At 42.4% G+C, this 21752-nt stretch overlaps 2 protein-coding genes across 6 annotated transcripts in view; one reads left to right on the top strand and one right to left on the bottom strand.

The window, feature by feature from the left end:
• Positions 1 to 447: 447 nt before the first annotated feature.
• CIAO2A (cytosolic iron-sulfur assembly component 2A) lies at positions 448 to 16005 on the bottom strand. Of its 2 annotated transcripts, XM_019968697.2 has the most exons (5): positions 15717 to 16001; positions 11657 to 11821; positions 4226 to 4275; positions 1719 to 1764; positions 448 to 908 (listed from the first exon to the last, which is right to left on the bottom strand). In XM_019968697.2, the coding sequence occupies exons 1-5, from the start codon at positions 15838 to 15840 to the stop codon at positions 811 to 813; spliced, it is 483 nt and encodes a 160-aa protein (XP_019824256.1). In that variant the 5' UTR covers positions 15841 to 16001; the 3' UTR covers positions 448 to 810. The 2 variants fall into 2 exon arrangements, with proteins under 2 accessions (XP_019824256.1, XP_070653522.1); XM_070797421.1 differs by lacking the exon at positions 4226 to 4275 and having other exon boundaries at positions 15717 to 16005.
• A 148-nt stretch (positions 16006 to 16153) lies between these two features.
• SNX1 (sorting nexin 1) overlaps positions 16154 to 21752 on the top strand; it is a 36920-nt gene continuing 31321 nt past the window's right edge. Inside the window, exon 1 of one of the 4 annotated variants that reach the window (XM_070797419.1) lies at positions 16154 to 16286. In XM_070797419.1, coding sequence (XP_070653520.1) covers positions 16272 to 16286 — 15 coding nt within the window. In that variant the 5' untranslated portion in view covers positions 16154 to 16271. Of the gene's footprint in view, positions 16287 to 19349; positions 19597 to 21752 lie in introns of those variants that run through there. The other 3 variants (XR_011568829.1, XM_070797418.1, XM_019968696.2) reach the window with 3 other exon arrangements.

The following is a 21752-nucleotide window of genomic DNA, read 5'->3' as shown; positions in this document are numbered from 1 at the left end:
GGCCTGATCTTGAGGGCTCTTTTTAGTTCTTTTTTTTAAATAGATTTTTAAAATATTGATTGATTGATTCATTCATTCATTTATGGCTGTGCTGGGTCTTTGCTGCTGCACATGGGCTGTCTCTAGCTGCTGCGAGCGGGGCTACTCTTCGTTGCAGTGTGCAGGCTTCTCATTGCCCTGGCTTCGCTTGTTATGGAGCACTGGCTCTAGGCATGTGGGCTTCAGTAGTTGCAGAACACTGGCTTAGTTGCTCCATGGCATGTGGAATCTTCCCAGACCAGGGATTGAACCTGTGTCCCTTGTTGGCAGGGCAATTCTTTACCACTAGACCACCAGGGAAGCCTTAGCTCTCCTATCTCTGATTCTACATAATAATCAGAAAATAAAGGTTTGGAAGTATCTTTGAGTGTTTACACTGAAATTTACAATTAAATAAAAACATTCTAATGTGTGTACAAGAATCATCTTTGTTTTATTTATTTTACAGAGTAATGGTTTAAATTGAATACATTTGGGCACAGTAAATATTTTGACATGAAAAGCATCAGAATGGGCATCAGAAAAATAGCAACTCATCTTACACACAATAACTAGAAAATATTTTTGTCTGATCATTTAAGGGTTACAAATCCTGAGAATGTTAGACATTGAACAAACTAGGTACTACCTGATAATTAAATCTTGCTTGGAAATCATCATTTAAAAAAATGCTTTGAGGTACAAATCACCTATGTATTAATCTTTTACATTTTACAAAGACTTTAAACAAATATATCAAATGATTATACATCAGTGGCTCTAAAACAGCTGTCAGTCAGGTTCCAGGACACACTGTTCCACGATTTCCCGTAAGTTGGGGTTCTCCATGGCAGCCGCCACTCGCTCTTTGTCATTTATCTGCTTGTTGACTGCAAAACACACGCACACAAGTTAGCATAACTCTGTCAATCTACAGCAACAGATAATATTTTTATTAGTTTGTTAATATAGAATTCAACTCCTTGAAAACTTGACGCAGGTTTTGGCTAAATATTCATAAGTTTTGAAAGGAAGACTTAAAGAGAAAAAAAATTTTCCTGTAATTCCAGTTTTGCTTTTCCTGAATTCCATCTCTGCTGTTTTTAAGTGGTTGCCACTTTGTTTCTCTCTGTAGGCCAGAGAGTCTTTATATAAAAAAAGTTCTCAAAAAAAAACAAGGTTAAGGAAGACTCCATGCTTCCACTGCAGGAGATGTTGCAATTCGACCCCTGGTCAGGGAACTAAGATCCCACATGCCACAGAATATGGCCAAAAAAAAAAAAAAAAAATTTCAATATAATACATTAATCCAAATTCACAAAGACAACCCCTACCCCAAGATTCCCTAACGCTTTATTTTCTGGACCTTTGATTTCAGTTTCAAATATACAGCTCTGTATCCTGCCACCAAAGAAAAGAGTTAAGCTCTCCTGAGAGTCTGTAAGTCAAGGTTTCCAAAGCTGCATATTCTTTACAGATGTGTGGCCCCTGGACTAAACCAGTCAATATCCACAGGGCTTAATTCTAGTTCACCCAGAGTTCCACTGAAAAAATTACTTTCTTCTCAAGGAAAAGCTAGTAGCTGATTTTGTACTCTTTTGCAAATGACCCAGTGGACACTTGGCTGGCGGAAGAACCTCATATCCAAGATAAAGTACTATATAAAGTTGTTTTCTAATAATGGTTCAAAATTCACTTACTATCTTCCTCTGTTGAGTGGGTTCCTTCAGAAATGTAGATTTCCAACTAGGAAAAAAATACATTGAAAGCAAAACACTTAGATGAGTGAGGTGGAATATACAATGAACTCCAGAGCCTAGGGATGAAAGCCCAATCCTGTTTCCAACATCAAAGACTTGGGACACATCTTCACGCTCTTTGCTAAAATGAAGGCTGAAGTTACAAGGATTTTTTTTTTTTTTTTTTTTCGTCACACAGGTAAAGTCCACAGGAGGTATTCCCATTATTTTTTTATAAACACAAATCTACGATTTTACACAGATGAGGTCTCATACATGTTTTGCTCCAGAATCTCTCTCCCCTGTACTCTGCCTTTTCTTCCCAAATTGGTATCTAAACTTACTCCCTGCCCCACCCAAAAGAAAGTCACATTAATCTAGTGTACTTTCTTCCATATTTTTCTCTATACCCACGTACAACACACACACCCACCAAGGCTGAAAGTTTATTTTTATTGAGTATTTTATACAAACAGGGTCACGATAATATAGTTTTCAGTTTCGTCATTTTCTCATCTACTATTATCTTGATAAATTTATTTTCAAGTACACCACTGGTTAAGCTATCCCTCTGGGTCCCGCTGCACTCACTTGCTCAAATGAGCTAATCTCCAAGAATCAGAGTTTTTGAGACAAACCCACAAAATTATTGCAAATTTTGTGGTAACTAAATCATTCTATATGATAAAGATATGTCTATTCTTCAGGGAACACTGGAGCACATGATCTAATTCTCATATACTTATTCACTACTGAGATAAATGTTTTTCATGATGGGGAAAAATCATAACCTATTATGGCTATAAGAGACCTTAGAGACCATCTTGTTCAGTTTTCTTTAAAATACAAAACACCATATAAATTCCATCAATGTCATTAACAGTAACTCTTATTGTGAACAACAAAGGAGGTGATATAAAATCAATCTATATTCATTTGTTGGTGGTGGTGTTTAGTCACTAAGTCATGTTTGACTTTTACGATGCCATAGACTGTAGAGTCATAGCCCACTAGGCTCCTCTGTCTAAGGGACTTCCCAGGCAAGAACATTGCCTGGGTTGCCATTTCCTTCTCCAGGAGTTCTTCCTGACCCAAAGATCAAACCCACATCTCCTGCATTGGCAGGTGGATTCTTTACCACTGAGCTACCTGGGAGACCCCATATACTCATTTACTTTGGTAATTTAGGGAAATTTGTGAAATGCTGGGCTAGATGAAGCACAAGCTGGAATCAAGATTGCCGGGAGAAATATCAATAACCTCAGATAGGCAGATGACCCCAGCCTAATGGCAGAAAGCGAAGAGGCACTAAAGAGCCTCTTGATGAAAGTGAAAGAGGAGAGCTAAAAACCTGCCTTAAAATTCAACATTCAAAAAACTAAGATCATGGCATCCAGTCTCATCACTCCATGGCAAATAGATGGGGAAACAATGGAAACAGTCACAGATTTTTTCTTGGGCTCCAAAATCACTGCAGATGGTGACTGCAGCCATGAACTTAAAAGACATCTGCTCCTTGGAAAAAGAAGTTATGACAAACCTAGACAGCATATTAAAAAGCAGAGTGGCGGATTCATTTTGATATTTGGCAAAACTAATACAATTATGTAAAGTTTAAAAATAAAATTAAAAAAAAAAAAAAGCAGAGACATTACTTTACTGACAAAGGTCTGTCTAGTCAAAGCTATGGTCTTTCCAGTAGTCATGTACGGATGTGAAAGTTGGACCATAAAGAAAGCTGAGCGCCGAAGAATTGATGCTTTTGAACTGTGGTGCTGGAGAAGACTCTTGAGAGTCCCCTTGGACTGCAAGGAGTTCCAACCAGTCAATCCTAAAGGAAATAAGTCCTGAATATTCATTGGAAGGACTGATGCTGAAGCTGAAGCTCCAATACTTTGGTCACCTGATGCAAAGAACTAACTCATTGGAAAAGATCCTGATGCTTACAAATTGTATGATTCCATTTAAATAAAACATCCAGAATAGTCAGATCTATACAGACAAAAGTACATAAGTGGTTGCCTAGGGATAGGCTTCCCAGGTAGCTCAGATGGTAAAGAATCTGCCTGCAATGCAGGAGACCCAAGTTCAACCCCTGGGTCGGAAAGATCCCCTGGAGAAGGGAATGGCAATTCACTCCAGTATTCTTGCCTAGGGAATTCCATGGACAGAGGAGCCTAGTGAGCTGAAGTCCATGGGGTCACAAAGAGTCAGACACGACTGAGTGACTAACATTCCACTTCCAGGGATGGGATAAGGTTTGGGAAAAATGGGTAATGACTGCTAATTGATATGGGGTTTTTACTGGGATAATGAAAATGTTCTAAAGTACAGTAGTGATGGCTGCACAATTCTGTGAATATACCAAAACCCATTAAATTCTACACTTTAAATAGGTGGTTGTATGATATGTACATCAAGTCTCAACAATGCTGTTATAAAACAACAACAAAAAATACATTCCTTACCTTATGTTTAAACGGTAAACACCGCTGAAGTTTTACTCTTAAGCACAGCCCTGTGGAGGGGGGGAAAAATGCATCAATTATCTCTCTTATTGGTTTTTGAAAAAGGATACAGCTATGTGTAGGCATCTCCATACAAAACAGTAGCTGAAAACAGCTTAGACTCAATCCAATGTAGGCCTCCTTTGAGGCTGGCACCTTTAGCTAATCTTTAACATATAAGCACAACCTTAAAAATTCCTCATGATAATCCACTGAGTCAGGTATTATCAACCCCATTCTACAAATTATGAAACCAAGGTCACAATGTAACTTGACGAAGATCAAAGAACTAGTATAGTGACCAAGCTGGGATTAGAACCCAAACCACTGCAAAACCCCAGATCCTGTCTGCTACATCAATTCGCCTTCCATCAAAGATCAACAGATTCATTAAACTTTGGAATGCTTACAACTGGTCAGGCCACGCAAAAACTTAAAACTAAGTAAGAGCCACTTTTTAAAGCACTCTCAAATTTGGAATCCTCTATGCCTGCAAGGTACAAATGTAGTTGTTTGCGCCAAACAAGATCCTCTGAAGTTCAGTTTATTGCCCCAATACCAAGTCATATTTCAATAATTTTTTCTTTCTTCTAGTTGAGTCTTCTAAGAGAAATTAAAAATCACCTTGGAACAGAGCCTCAGTGCCAATGTTTCACTTCTTTCCCACCACAAAATAAGAACACAATTTTAACTAAATCTACATCCCTAGATGGGTTTCCCTGGTGGCTCCCTTCTGCCCTCAATCTTTCCCAGCATGAGGGTCTTTTCCAATGAGTCAACTCTTTGTATCACATGGCCAAAGTACTGGAGCTTCAGCTTCAGCATCAGGCCTTCCAATGAATATTCAGGGTTGATTTCCTTTAGGGTTGACTGGTTTGATCTTGCTGTCCAAGGGACCCTCAACTTCTCCAGCACCACAGTTCAAAAGCATCAATTCTTCGGTGCTCAGACTCTTATGGTCCAACTCTCACATCCATACATGACTATTGGAAAAACCATAGCTTTGACTGTACGGACTTCTGTTGGCAAAGTGATATCTCTGCTTTTTAATATGCTGTCTAGGTTTGTCAAAGCTTTTCTTCCAAGGAGCAAGTGTCTTTTAATTTCATGGCTACAATCACCATCCACAGTGATTTTGGAGCCCAAGAAAATAAAGTCTGTCACTGTTCCTATTTTTTCCTCATCTATTTGCCATGAAGTGATGGGACTGGATGCCATGATCTTAGTTTTCTGAATGTTGAATTTTAAGGCAGGTTTTTTGCTCTCCTCTTTCACCTTCATCAAGAGGCTCTTTAGTTCCTCTTTGCTTTCTGCCATTAGGCTGGTGTCATCTGCATATCTGAGGTTATTGATATTTCTCCCAGCAATCTTACCCTGTCTATAAAAGCTAACCACACCAGATTCAAGGCCGCATTCACCCTCCACAACAGCACACATTCTTGTCTGTGGCACATGCTTCTGCCAAGGCCACTCTTGCCTTCTGGGATGGCCCATACTATTTGTGGAGTATGTTTCTCTCTAAATAAATTCATTTCTTACCTATCACTTTGTCTCTTACTGAATTCCTTCTTTGATGAGAAATCAAGAACCTGCATTTCATTAGGTACTGAAACCAGGTATGATCTCAATTGAAAGACCGTGGAGCTGGGTTCAAGTCCTGGCCACTTGGGTTCTAGTCCCAAACTGGGTTTTGGTTAGGTTAGAGTCTTGACCATGTGCCTTCAAGTCCCAGGCAAGATTTTGGCTGGACTGGAGACTCGGTTAAATCCCAATCTGAGATGAATGGTTTCAGGTAAGTATTTTATCCATAAACAATAACTGTTTTACAATTCACAAAGCATTTTCTTGAATATCAGTATTCTAAAGATAGGCAATATAGAATACTGAGATAGATACTCTGGGTTCAAAACTGGCTCCACTACACACTAGCTATGTGACACCAGGCAAGTTACTTAACCTCTCTGAATTTCAGTTTCATTATCTGTTTTCGTAAGTATTATAATAGTACCACTAAGTATAAGGTGAGGAGTAACTATATTTTTATGCTTAAAATAGTAGTTGACACATAATTAAGTATCCAATAAATGTTAGCTATTACTATTTTACATTTTACAGTCAGGAACCAAGATAAGTGAGTTGTTCAACATCACATAGCTAATAAGTGGAAGGAGCTAGAAGTTAAATCTAGACTGCAAATCCTATGCCCTTCATCTCCTGCCTTCTTGCAGAAGATTATCAAGTGGTTTTTCTGCCCTATTGTGAGGCAGGAGATAGATGGGCCCTGGGGGCAAACAGCTGGAGTTTGTTCTGAAACTCTTAAGACAAAAATAGCAGGACAATGGAGGGGAGGAGGCTGGGCTCTGCCCAGTTAAGAGATATGAAAGTGAAAGTCGCTCAGTCCTGTCCATGACTCCTTTCGACCCCACGGACTATATATATAGTCCATGGAATTCTCCAGGCCAGAATACTGGAGTGGGTAGCCTTTCCCTTCTTCAGGGTATCTTCCTGACCCAGGAATCGAACTGGGGTCTCCTGCATTGCAGGCGGATTCTTTACCAACTGAACTATCAGGGAAGTTAAGAGATAAAAGACCACATATTCCTCATTCTTAAAGGAGACTTCCCTGACTACACAGGACAGAAAGGCTCCTTGGAGGTCAGAAGAGAGGGGGGCATCACCTCAGAGTAAGTGAGGCAACTACACACAGGCCTCTTTGCTAGAATCTATCCTGGCTAAAAGAAGCACATGCATAAATGAGAGGAGCCTGAGACATACCAAATATTGACTCAGAACCCGGCAAGCAAGACGACTGGTCAAAGGAAACCCGGAAGAAATGCCCCATAAAAGTATTCAAACTACCACTAGGGCATGACTCTGAGTCTGCCCGTGTGTCTATCCACACATTCTGTATTCTTTTTTTCCTAATAAACATTTTACTTGTTTCACTACTTTCTGTCTTTGTGGGAATTCCTCTCTGCAAAGCTTTGGGCCTTGTCACTGACCACTGGTTCAGTGACTAGAATTCAGTGCTTTCACTGGCTTCAGTCTCTGACCAGGAACTGAAGCCCCACCTTAAGCTGCTGCAGACTGAGGCCACCCAAGATCATACCCACTCACCCTCTTTGCGTCTTCCTTGTCTTTGGAATTACATACCAGGGTAACTGCTGCTGCTGCTGCTGCTGCTAAGTCGCTTCAGTCGTGTCCAACTCTGTGCGACCCCATGGACAGCAGCCCACAAGGCTCCCCTGTCCCTGGGATTCTCCAGGCAAGAACACTGGAGTGAGTTGCCATTTCCTTCTCCAATGCATGAAAGTGAAAAGTGAAAGTGAAGTCGCTTAGTCCTATCCGACTCTTTGCAACCCCATGGACTGCAGGGTAACTGAGTAGGTGACAACCTAAGTAGTCAGAGTGGAACTCTTACTCAGGTGCCTTTCTCTGCTTAGTACTGAGACAGGAAGAGGGCAAGGCACAACCTTTAAAAGAATGACTTAGCCTGAGGACGTGACATAAACTGATTAGAACCAAACAGATACAAGATGCTGGACAAGTTGATTTCCACCAGAACTTGAGCCTTTGTATTCACTCATTGTAACCCATCAGCAAGCTATGTGACACACCCACAGGCATCCCAACAGCTCCATGGCTAACCATAATGGCCAAGAAGTGGGTGGTGACCCAATTCACGAAAATCCTCAATGGTTCCCCAAGAATATCTGGACTACTCCTCCCATTCATTAGCCTATGAAATTACCCACATCTATAAAAACTGACTACCCCTTTACCCTTGGTGTCTCTCTTGCATTCTGGAGGTGGCCCACACTGTCCATGGAGTGTGTTTCCTCCCTAAATAAGCCTTCTTTCACTTTATTAATGGCTTGCTCGCTCTTGAATTTTTTCCTGCACGAAGCTAAGAACCCATACTTGGTGGCTGTCCCAGGGATCAGATGTGACCTAGGATGTGACCATCCTCTCAAGACCCACTCTTTCTTGCAACAGTATTACCTGCTCATAGGAAATGCCTTCTAATGCATCACACAGAAAGATGACTCTCTTCATCGAGTTTTCCAATCATGTTGCTTGAACAGTTACTATGATACATTACTAGGCAACCCACTGAAAAGCCAAGGGTCTCAACTGAATCCCATATCAAAAGGGCCAAAAAAGTGACAAAACTCTTTTCAAGAAGTGTACAGAACTGAAATATCAACCATAAACTAATCTTGACATCTTTACAGTTATTTTGATTTCATGTGCTCTCTCAATCTTTATCCACAAACATTTGTTTTAAAATAACTGCAATCATAATAAAAATTCAACTTATCATTCAAGCTTTTTCATACACTTCTCATACTGATACTTTAATTCCTTGATTATGTTCATTTTCAATAGAAATTAAGAAATTGCATTATTTTTATATCATATCCTTATTAATAGATAAGTTTCTTTCAAGATTTATTATTATAAATTTACCCTATCTGTTTTGTACATGCTACTATCTTCTCCTAGGAAACTAGTTCCTTACTTCTTAGGTCAAAGAGAATGAATTTTCTTTTTTTTTTTTTTCCTTTTTTGGCCACACAGCCCAGATTGTGGGATCTTAGTTCCCTGACCAGGGACAGAACCTGAAACAGGAGGAAAGAGGGCAGAGCACAACTTCTGAAACAATGACACAGCCCAAGGACACAATCAGCTTATTAATTAGAATCAAACGGGTCCAAGATGGCAGGCAAGTTAACTTCGACTAGACCCGTGGCCCTGTATACTGAAGATACACACCCAGAGGCGCCATGACAGCCCCAAGGCTGACATATAAATGACCAAAAAGTGGGCAGTGGCCCAATTCCTAGAAACTTCCACTCTTTCCCCAAAATAGTTGGAATAATTCTCCCACTCATTAGCCTCCACACTCTTATTTGTGGAGTGTTTCTACCGCAGCTGCTCTTGCTTTCTGAAATGTCCCACACTCTGTTTCTCTCTAAATAAATCCACTTCTTATCCTACCACTTTGTCTCTCACTGAATTCTTTATGCAGTGAGACATCAAGAACCTGAGCTTCATCAGGTCCTGAAACCAGGAGTGTGATCTCAGTTGGAAGGCCGAGGGTTCTGGCTGGGTTTGAGTCCTGGCACATGGGTTCCAGTCCCAATCTGAGGCAAATGGTTCCCAACCCTCTGCAGTGTGCCACCTTCAGTGAGAGCGCAGAGTCCTAACTTGGTGGACTGCCAGGGAACTCCTAGTATGAACTTTTTAACAAGGACTTGCTAATATTTACCCAGAGGCTTAAAAATATTTCGACCATGCTGCTGCTGCTGCTGCTGCATCGCTTCAGTTGTGTTCAACTCTGTGCAACCCCATAGACGGCAGCCTACCAGGCTCCCCCGTCCCTGGGATTCTCCAGGCAAGAACACTGGAATGGGTTGCCATTTCCTTCTCCAATGCATGAAAGTGAAAAGTGAAAGTGAAGTCGCTCAGTCGTGTCTGACTCTTAGCGACCCCAGGAATGCAGCCTACCAGGCTCCTCCGTCCATAGGATTTTCTAGGCGAGAGTACTGGAGTGGATTGCCATTGCCTTCTCTGACCATATGACCCCATAATTCCACTTATAGGAATTTATCCTGAACCAATAATTAGAGACAAATAAAAATATTTATATGTAAAGTTTTTCATTATAGTTTATTAATAATTGTGGAAGGCTAGTAGTCCATATGGTTACAAAACTGATACATCAATGTGATTAGCATGTTCCTATATAACCATATAACTAAAGAATATTTAAGAAGAACTAAAAAACATTTCTCATCTATTTCATGCTTTCTATTATTTAACCTCTACAACTCAGTGTGTGTATGTGTGCGCATGCGCGCGTGCACTAAGTCACTTCAGTCCTGTCTGACTCTTTGCGACCCCCTGGACTGTAGCCTACCAGGTTCCAGTTACCCTTATTATCACTATTTTTACAGATAAGGAGATAAGCTCAGAAAGGTTATGTAACTTGCCCAAGGCCACAAAGTGACAGAACTAACAGAGCTGGAATTTTAGCCTGGAGCACACTTTCTAATGCTAACTTTTTGAGATTTTTCTTCTTTATGAATTTGTGGAATTTCAAAATTATTGCCAACAAGTTTGTTATAATTGTGTTTCATAATTTAAGAAACACAATATAAATATTACTTTCTGAAATCTGTTATCAATACCTGTTGATTCAGAAATTGTCCAATGACAAAAAAATACGCATTCAACAATGCTTTTTCTAGTGCTGGAGTTTTATAACCACAATAGCATCTACAGATTCACAGACCTTCTAGTCCCTCAAGATGTGGCCCATATGCTGGAAACCACTAACTGAGGGATCCCAGGTCCAACAAGTGAGAAAAGACAGAACTCACAACAACAGTGGGAACAATAATAAAATATTTACCTTTCCAAGCCTATTTATAAATTTGTCTATTTTCAAATAGATAATATAGGCTCAATGTTCAAAAACTTAAAAATACAGAAAGGTATAAAGTCTTCCACCTACCCTATCCCCCATCTGACCAGTTCTCACCATCACTAATGCCCACCTCATCTCAGCTATTCATTTACGTTTTCTTTATGATATGCAACCAAACATAAATATATATTTTTAACCTTTTTTTTTACATAAATGTAGGAATATTATACTTGCTTTTATTTCCTAACAGTATGTCACAGAGATCTTTCCATATTAGTATATGGAGAGTTTCTTCATTTTTTGATAACTGCATAGTATTTCATGGTTGATAAACACCATCACTGATTATTTAACTGGTTCCCCATGGATCAAGATTTGGTTTGAAATAAACTTCGTCTTTTTTTCACAAAATATACATTCAAAGATATTGACTGTATATCTCACTGCTAACTAATCCAAGTATTGGGAATGCAACCTCTCAAAAAGAAAAGCACCTGAAAAAACACCCTCCCACCAGGCCTTCTGCCCATGCTACATAGAAGCCAAGAGAGCACCTAAAAGGAGAAGATGGTGAGGGCACGGCACTAGTCTGACAACACCCATTCCCATCTCCAGACCTGGGGCGAAAAGATGGCCCATACCCAGCCTCCATTAATTGTAGAGAAGCAGCATGGTGTAGCTAAAGAAAAAACACACTTCAAGTCAGGAGACCTAGGGTTGAGCCTCAACTTCATCATTTCCTGACTATATGATGCTAAGCAAGTTCCTTAAACTCCCTGAGCCTCAGGTTCCTCATCTGTAAAATAAACCTAATATTGACTCATATGTTGATTGTGAGAACTATCGAAAACATTCTGTAAACCATAAAGTATGATCCATGATGCTAATTGTTACTGTGGGTCAGTATCAGCTAGAATAATTCAGTATCAATATATAAATATCTTTATCTAAAACCTTACCAATAAGAGTCGCCAAAGAGCAATGAGGTACTGTTGGCGTGAACCTTATAATAACCAAATAGTCGTCTTCATTTATCTCCTGAACCTCCACACAACTTTCCGTTACCACTTCCAGTTCTTCTAAAGTATTGGGCTTCTCTGGGTCCCGGATGGTTCGAATCAAATCTAAAGAATCATCAGAAACAAGGTCTTATGTTAAAACATGGATATTCTAAATACAATTGATCTTGCCAGTCTTAATCCAAACACTGACTTTATTTTTGTTTGAGCAAATACTACAGCCACTCCCCAGATTTCTGACAGAAATTTCCTTTTGAGAAAATCATTTTTGTGGATTATTAGTACCTCATGTCCAATTTCTTGGATCTAATTCTGCAGAGAGAATATGCAAATAGCTTGTTACACAAGCTCAAGAGGAAGAAATAACTTAGTTTCAGGATTTATGGAAATGCAATCTGAATTGTCTTTAAAAATGGGTAAAATTTTGGAGCATTTCCAAATGAACAAGTTAAGTTTGCCAGGAACTCAGCATTAAGTGAAGAAGTTAAGAGTTTAGGCCAGCCCATCAAGGGTCTTTTAAAGTCAGCTATAGGCAATAGAATATCTATTCAAGAGGCTCTGAACAAGGGGATAACAGAGACAGTGTTACACTGTCCGCTGGTAACTCATTGACCAGTTGGTAGACTTACACTAAAGGGCAGGGCCAGGGATACCGGATGAAAAAGCCAAGCCTAAAACAGGAACATGACCATAGTAATAGAGAGAACAAGACAGACATTGAAGTAATTTTAAAGGCAGAATCGACAGACTCTGACAATTGTTTGGACATAGAAGACAAAGAAAGAGAGAAAAGGAAGATGACTCAGATTGTAAATCTAACTGCCTGGAAGAACCAAGATAGAATCAGAAGAAAAAAGGAAGAAATTTGGGTGGGAACTAAGACAAGTGATTAAATCTCACATGTAATCATTCTGAGGTGCTTAAGGGGCAAACCAATGGAACATTCCAGCAACACGGAATTGTAGCATAAGGTTTAAGGGAACCAAGGCTAGAGTGGCTATTGAAATCATGGGATTCACAAACAACAGTGAGTATAACCATAGTTTTTAACCTTTGCCAAACAAGGGAATCACTAGGAATGCTTCAAAAACAAACAAAACAAAACAAAATCTGGTGTCTGAGCCCTCCCCAAGATTCTGATTTAACTGATTCACAGGATTCTGATTTAACTGATTCACAGGAGGACTTGGGCATTGAGACTTAAAAAAATCCCTCAGGTTATTCTTATGTGCAGCCAGGTTGGAGGACCTCAAATGTAAAGGGAAAGAGACCCAAGGATAGATCTGTAGGAAGCACCTAATTTGCGGTCAGAAGGAAGCAAAGCAAAAAGCAGTAGAGAAGGAAAGAGGGGATGATTATTAACATCAAATGCTGCTGAAAAATTCAGGTTAATGAGAGCTAAACCAGGTCTCTGATTTATTAGTCAGGAGGTCACCTGCAAGAAAGCACTTTCAGTAGGGAGGTGAAGGTAGAGGCCAGCTTGCAAACATAATCCTAGGACTTTGAAAGGGAAGAAGGAAAGGGCAAAGGGCAGTGGGTTTTAAAAAAGCTAGAACAGTGACAAGGATAAGGGAAATGAGTATATTTTTACAACACAAATAGAGGAAGGGACACTGAATTTTAAGAAGGAGGCTGGTAAAATAAACAGGAATGAATGAGATCAACGATGTGGGAGGCGGGGTTGGCATTGCAGAGGAAAAGACTTCCTTCTTACTCTAAGGTTGTAGAAGAAGATGGAAAAGGAGAATAAGAAATGGTGAGGTAGAAAAAAGCAGGAGTTCACAAGGGACAAGCTTGATGTTCTCAGGCTTGAGGTTTCCTTCTACTATTTACAACACTCTTGGAATCAGAAATCTTGCTGGGAAAAACAAATCAATCAAGCTCTACTTTCTCTCCAGCAAATCCTGAGCTTATCATTTGATTAGAAACAGAATTTGAGAATGGAGGCAGGAAAAAGAAACTTTGCAAGACTTGTGAAACTTGGGGCTTGGGGAAACAAGTTTTCTTAACAGGAGTTAGTTCCCCCTCATCCTAGGCCTTTTTCCCTGTAAGGCTCACATACACAAGCTGTATTATATTGTTTATATGTTAAATGACTCTGAAATTAAATCTCACCCCTTATTCAACTTCTCTACTGTTCGATACTGTTCCAGTGATCTGGATTAATTTCTTTAGAAAGAAAGCAATGTTGCTCTCCTCACATTACTCCCTTGACTAAAATTCTTCTACTGGTTTTGCACTGATATTACCTTTTTCATTTATATTTAAACCTTCAGGATCTCATTCCAACCTGCTCTGTAAAACAATTTTTGACCACACCTCCACCTTTAACCACAAACCCTATCCTGTAGCCCTGCCTGCCGTTCCCCAAACAGGTTATTTTCTTACCTCTATAATCTTGCTTCTTCCCTCTGCTTAGTAAGCTGTGTACCCTTTACAGGCCCAGATCCTAATGCTTCAAGGCCCAATTCAAGTGACCCCTTCTCCTTAAAGTCCTTCCAGATCCCCTAGTCAGAGACTACTGGCTCTCTTTCCTCTTTGCCTGTATCTCTGATACAGGTACTTGTACTGCACATAATTTTTAAAAATTCTATTTTTGTGTATAAAGGTCCCCTTCAAGGTAAGTGTGAGGACAAGAAATCTCCCTCTTCCAAAGTTGTAGCCCCAGTGCCCTGTTGTCCCTAGATGCTGGAGATGGAGACCTGACAGGACAGGAATCTGTCTAACTGCTTTGGGGAAATCATTCCACTCACACCGGTCACCTGACTAGGGTTAAGTCCTAACCTAGCAAGAGGTAAACCAGAGTAGTGCCAAAGGTCTTTAACATCCCTAGCTTCTTCTGCTGGTCTATAATCCTTACCTGCATTATTTGCATTCTTGTGGTTAGACTTTTACCCTGGGTTAGGGTTAGCGGGAATCTCTGAGTGCTAGTTAGATCCAGTCTTTGTAGTCTCAAAAACAATACTAATAAGTGCAAAAAGGCAAGTCATAAAGCAATCGTGAAGTGGTGAAAAGTGCACCAAGTTAGGAAACAGAAGAGCTTTGGTTTTTGCTGCTTCCTTATGGGCAGAGTGGCCCCCAGATAGTTGTTTAACCTCTCTAAACCTGTTTCCTCATCTGTACAATGAAGATGGTTCCAGGGGTTGAATTGAGAATATTCTATGTTCAATATACACATAAAAACTATGTGTGTTATGCTATGCTATGCTAAATCACTTCAGTCGTGTCCAACTCTGCGCGACCCCATAGACGGCAGCCCACCAGGCTCCCCCGTCCCTGGGACTCCCCAGGCAAGAACAACTGGAGTGGGCTCCCATTTCCTTCTCCAATGCATTAAAGTGAAAAGTGAAAGTGAAGTCGCTCAGTCGTGTCCGACTCTTAGCGACCCCATGGATTGCAGCCTAACAGGCTCCTCCGTCCACGGGATTTTCCAAGCAAGAGTACTGGAGTGGGGTGCCATATGTACATATAAAACTCAGTGCGTGTGTGTTCTTTTGCACTCCAGGCGTGGGCGTGTTAAAGAACTATAATTTCATGGCCGGGCTCGTGGGGACCTCTTGCCTACTGCCTCTGAAGAACAGACTGGCTGTGACCCTGGGCCAAGCGGTCACCCAACAGTATCCTCAACGGTGGAAAGACGAGTGTGTGTCCAGGGTTAGGGATAAGAAGGAAGGAGGCTCAAGTGCGGCCATTAGGCCAGTTCTGCTTCCTAATCAAGCATCTTAAACGCCTCTGCCGAGAAGTCTTGAGATGGCCACTAGAATATGGGGCACACAAGGAAAATAACCCGGACTCGGCTTGCTCCGGATTTAGCAAGAGCCTAAGTGTTAAGGAAGACCCACATGCCCGCGTGATTTAAGACTGGGACAAAAAGCTTTCTACTCTTGCCAAGGAGATACAGCAAAACACCCGAGTTTACACTCCAAACCCTCAGATGAGGCCCTTGTTAGCCCAGCCTCCACGTTCACCACCAAATGGTGCCCTGGACAAAATTAATTACCATAAACTTCTAGCGCTTTCTCTTCCATGATCCGGGGCTGCCGGGCAGCTCCCGGCTCAGAGAGGCCCGAGAGCCACAGGAATCTGCTCAGCGTCCAAGAGAGCAGTCCGGACACCCGCTCCATCCTTACGTTCCGCCATCCCTGGCGACTGTCCCATCCGAGCCACCGTCTCTCAGTAGCGAGCCTCGCGAGTTATCAACTTCCTGGTCTTCACATGGGCCAAGAGAAGCCTAAATGTCCTGGGGAGCAGATAATAGGCGGGACCTGACGGATTGTCGCGGAGGACCTAGGGAAAGGAGGCGCAAGGACTACAAGCCCCAGTATGCTTTGCTCAGTTTCGGCGGGGCAAGAGGGGGGAAAAAAAAAATTCTTGGAGGCACGTGAGGCGGGTTGCGTGCTGGGACACATGGGCGTTTTCTTTGGAAGACGGCGAGCTGCATTATGGAACCTGTAGTCTCTGACGCTGGCGGCGCGCGGGCGCGGGCGCGGTTGATGGTGGGGGGTAACGGTGTGTTACCCGCCGCTAATTGCCTTAGCGCCTGGATAAGCTAAAGATGAATCCTGAAGAGGTAGGGGAAAGAAGATCTTGATTTCTAATATTGGAGGAGCGTCTGTACGGAGACTCCCTACTATTTTTTTTTTCCGAGGGGGCCTCTTCCACTCCAAGTTTTCTTACTTCCTAGTCAGGCCGGAAGTGAGTTTCCGTTGCGGTGAAATGGGATGTGTTTGGAACCTAGTAAAGATGGTTAGGCGTGGCCGGAGAAGGAGTTAGTTTTTAGTTTTCCCGTCTTATAGGGAAAACACAACTCATAGGGCCAGCATAACTTCTCATTACAGGCTATTTCTGCCAATCGCCTTCAAGATAACTTAGAACGAGAGAGCTTTCTCATGTGTACAATAGTGACATTGGAGATCGCCATCCTAAAAAGAACCTCTTAAGCCCTCTGGTGTTGGTGGCTGTAACGGTTGCCAGTAACAAAGTCGGTGATGTTAATTTTAATTTTATCCATTCATCCCTCCAGTCAAATCTCAAACATTTATTGGATACTTAATTTGCCAGGCTTGGTCTATAGATGCCCAGGGTACAAAGATAGGACATGGAACCTACCCTCAAACAGGTCTGTGAGCAGATCTCTGATGGTGAGGAATTGGCATTTAAGAACAAACTAAACGTTTTGTCAAAGTTGATGCCAAGTTTCGTACCATCTCTATTGAGAGGAAATGTAAGGATTATCTTGCTAAATTATCCCACGGTAACATATCCCATTTATCTTTAAAGTCTTGTCTAGCTACTTTAGATTTTAGGCCCACCAGACAACCAGTGAATAGTTTAGGTCCCAGGAAGCTTTTGCTCAGAGTTTAATAAGTCCCCCATCATCTGTTCCACTCCATTTACTCCACAGCAGTTGAGAGAATCCTAACTGCTTTGCGACCAAATTTAGGACTCTCAAGTCTCACTTCCTCTTTGAAGTCTCTCGACTTCAAGCAGAATTGTTGTTCTCTTTTACTGTGCTCCCCCGGTGGCTCAGAGGGCAAAGCGCCTGCCCGAAATGCGGGAGACCTGGATTCAATCCCTGGGTCGGGAAGTTCCCCTGGAGAAGGAAATGGCAACCCACTCCAGTATTCTTGCCTGGAGAATCCCATGGATGGTGGAGCCTGGTGGGCTATAGTCCATGGGGTCGCAAAGAGTCGGACACGACTGAGCGAGCTCACTTCACTGCACATTATATAGCACTGTCCATTTACATGCCTATCTCCCTCAAGTGCCTAGTGAACCAGAAGCGTGTTTATTTCTGTATCTCCAACGCATAGCAGGGTGCCAGGCACGCAATGGGGTGGTGGTTTAGTCCCTAAGTGTCCTACTCTTGCAACCCCATGGACTGTAGCCTGCTGGGATCATCTGTCCATGGGATTCTCCTTTGATCTTCAGTATCCATTTCTTGAATGAACTAAACATTCTCGAAAGAATAACTAGAGAAACTTTTACTGTTTATCTGTCCAGAGATCGCAATCAAAAATACATATTGAATCTCTATGTAGCCACTGTGCTTGGTATGAGTTGGTGCCATGTGGAGGTTTTCAGACTTGCTGCTGCTTCTGCTTAAAAAGCCCAGTAGTTAAAGCGATCCAGAGTGCAGAGACTGTAGAACCTCGGGTTCCCTCAGTTCAATTTAGTTCCTCAGCCCTGTCTGACTCTTTGTGACCCCATGGACTGCAGCACACCAGGCTTCCCAGTCCATCACCAACTCCCAGAGCTTGCTCAAATTCATGTCCATCCAGTCGGTGATGCCATCTAACCATCTCATCCTCTGGCCTCCCTTTCTCCTGCCTTCAGTCTTTCCCAGCATCAGGGTCTTTTTTAATGAGTCAGTTCTTCGCATCAGGTGGCCAAAGTATTGGAGCTTCAGCTTCAGCATCAGTCCTTCCAATGAATAGTCCAGACTGATTTGTTTTAGGATTGACTGATTTATCTCCTTGCAGTCCCAGGGACTCTCAAGAGTCTTCTCCAGCACCACAGTTCAAAAGCATCAATTCTTCAGCGCTCAGCTTTCTTTATGGTCCAACTCTCACATCCATACATGACTGCTGAAGAAACCTTCAGTTCAGTTCAGTCACTCAGTTGTGTCCGACTCTTTGCAACACCATGAATCACAGCACACCAGGCCTCCTTGTTCATCACCAACTCCCAGAGTTTACTCAAACTCATGTCCATCGAGTTGGTGATGCCATCCAGCCATCTCATCCTCTGTCATCCCCTTCTCCTCCTGCCCCCAATCCCTCCCAGCATCAGGGTCTTTTCAAATGAGTCAACTCTTCGCATCAGGTGGCCAAAGTATTGGAGTTTCAGCTTTAGCATCAGTCCTTCCGAAGAACACCTAGGACAGATCTCCTTTAGAATGGACTGGTTGGATCTCCTTGCAGTCCAAGGGACTCTCAAGAGTCTTCTCCAACACCACAGTTCAAAAGCATCAATTCTTCGGCTCTCAGCTTTCTTCACAGTCTAACTCTCACATCAAACATGACCACTGGAAAAACCATAGCCTTGACTAGATGGACCTTTGTTGGCAAAGTAATGTCTCTGCTTTTTTATACGCTATCTAGGTTGATCATGCTGTCTAGGGTGGTCATAGCTTTTCTTCCAAGGAGGAAGCGTCTTTTAGTCTCATGGCTGCAGTCGCCATCTCCAGTGATTTTTGGAGCCCAAGAAAATAGTCTTTGACTGTTTCCATTGTTTTCCCATCTCTTTGCCATGAAGTGATGGGACCTGGATGCTATGATCTTAGTTTTTTGAATGCTGAGTTTTAAGCCAGCTTTTTCCCTCTCCTCTTTCACTTTCATCATGAAGCTCTAGTTCCTCTGCGTTTTCTGCCAAAAGGGTGGTGTCATCTGCATATCTGAGGTTATCGATATTTCTCCGGGCAATCTTGATTCCAGCCTTCTTAAGTCCTTTTTTCCTGCTCCTCTGCCCCCTGGTTAGGATAACCGCGTCGCGATCTAGGGCTCGGATTGGCTGGGCAGGAGCCGCCAGCCAGCACCGCCCCGCCCCCAGTCTGAAGGCCTCGCCCCCGCGCCCCCTCCCCGCGCGTCCCTCGGGGCTAGTGGCTGCCATCCCCCTTAGCTCCGCTGGAACGCTGTGCTCGCGGTCCTATCTCTCTATAAAGTTGTTGTTGCGGCTTCCGCCGCGGGTGGAGGAAGATGGCGTCGGGTGGTGGTGGCTGTAGCGCTTCGGAGAGACTCCCTCCGCCCTTCCCCGGCCTGGAGCCGGAGTCCGAGGGGGCGGTGGGGGGCTCAGAACCCGAAGCCGGGGACAGCGACACCGAGGGAGAGGATATTTTCACCGGCGCCGCGGCTGTCGTGAGTTCTCACCCTTCGGGGCAGGTGGGGGAGCGCCCCGAAAGGAAAGAGAGGCTAAGCGAGGGTCGGGGAGGCTGGGCAGAGCGGGCCTGGCAAGACCTTGCGTTGGTGACAGTAGTCGTGGCTTGGGTTCTAGGTGAACACGGAGACGGAGGACCTTGGCTTCCCCACTCCTGGGCGGACAGTAAGAAGTGAGGGGTGTGGTGGCTTCTCAGCAGAGATCCCGGACAGCTAAGAGCCGCCAAGGCAGGCATTTGGCCCTGCCGTGTGGTGACCCACGGACCCACGGGGCTGTTTTGCTGGTGGTTATCCTGCCCAGCTGATTTAATAGGTCAAAATAAGGGAATGGGGTGCTGACTTTCCTTTCTCTCACCTTACTGTACCAAGGATGGATGAATGGTGTTATCTGGAGTTGCCCAGGATAGTGACCTGTCCACAAATCCTTTCCTTAGCTCAGTTTGTTGTTCTTTAGTCGCCAAGTCGTGTCTGACTCTTTGAGACCCCATGAACTGTATCCAGCCAGGCTCCTCTGTCCATGGGATTTCCCAGGCAAGAATATTGGAGTGAGTTACTATTTCTTTCTCCAGGGGATCTTCCTGACCCAGGGATCAAACCCTCATCTCCTGCATTGTCAGGTGGATTATTTACCCCTGAGCCATCAGGGAAGCCCCCTTTAGCTCAATGTGTGTGTTTGCGCTCAGTCCTTGACTCAGTAGTTACCAGTTATTACTAAAGGCCCATTCTGGATATTTATGAGAATTAGGTTGACTCCTTTGATCTCCAGGAAAATTCTGCCAGATGTTGGTTGAAAAAAAGGTCCTGCCATGTAAATCACTACATAGAGAAAGCTCTGTCTCTTGTAAAGGGATGTGTGTTTAAGTACCTCACTGGGAGCAAATCTGTAAATGCAAGGAGGAAATGGTGTTTTTCATAGTAGTATTGGATGTTGCTGCTGCTGCTAAGTCGCTTCAGTTGTGTCCGACTCTGTGCGACCCCATAGACAGCAGCCCACCAGGCTACCCCATCCTTGGGATTCTCCAGGCAAGAACACTGGAGAAGGTTGCCATTTCCTTCTCTAACATCTGGGTGTTAGGTATTGGGAAAAACTAATCTTTATATGTGGAATTCGGAAATCAGTACAGTAATCAGTTCTGGAACCGGTGGAGGTGTTTGGGTCTGTTTTAGAAGGAATACTGACTCATATTGTTTGGTACAGTTAGTTGCAAATTGAAAACTTCTTCAGTGCTAGGAGTGAATTTATGTGTTTTTTTATCTTGGATAATGCTTATCTTCATAGTAGCTACACAGTATGTGAATGAGTAAACAGCTTTAAATTCTTTATGCAGGCATGCATCTGAGAAATTTGAGGCTTGTCTCATGTCAGAAAAAGTTTGTTTCATCACAGTATCTTCTGGGATAATTAATAGAATTTTCCATGTACTGATTTAGGAATTAAGTTCATAATCCCATCTAAAAAGTATTTGCTGATGCTAATATAACAACTCAAACTATCTAATGAAGTCTCTGTTATTCCAGGAAATAACTTCTGCTGCTGATTTAGTTGTCTTCTATCCCATTTAAAACAAATCTTTAGTCTATTCCTTTAGTAATTCTCTTATAAACCATGAAGAATTCCCTCATATCAGCCATTGTTGATAACTGCTGGGCTGGTAGATAAACTGAACATCTAAAAATTGATACTCTGGCCCTGAAAGTGATTGGTCACATAGGCAAATGATGATTTATTTTTCAAAAAAGACCCTGGAAGGATGTGGTTTTATTTTCCTGAAGTGCTCTAAATAAGTTCAAGAGATTGTGATTTGATTCATCTCACTAGTTTACTTCCCAGAGTTTTTGCTACTTCTGTCTCCTAACACAGTGAAAATACTTTGCATAATTTTCATCTAAGGGAAGGAAGAGGGGGTCAGAGTGAACTTGTTCTACCACAGAAGGTCAAATTATTTTTTATTTAGATTTTGATCCAGGAAAATTGAGTTGCTGAGGGACCTAAAATGCTACCTATAAATTTATTTTAGCAGCCTGTCCCGAAGTTAATCTTCAGGATTCCAAGACCCCAAGATTCCTCACCAGTTAGGGTGTTAAATAGTCATTAATACAGATTATATTATAATAAAGGCTTTACTTGTGAGCCAGTGTGAGGACATGGATTGCAGTGCTTC

Source organism: Bos indicus, chromosome 10, assembly GCF_029378745.1.
Source record: "Bos indicus isolate NIAB-ARS_2022 breed Sahiwal x Tharparkar chromosome 10, NIAB-ARS_B.indTharparkar_mat_pri_1.0, whole genome shotgun sequence".
In the NCBI taxonomy this organism is placed as follows: Eukaryota; Metazoa; Chordata; class Mammalia; order Artiodactyla; family Bovidae; genus Bos; species Bos indicus.
This window is presented reverse-complemented; position numbering and strand designations above follow the sequence as displayed.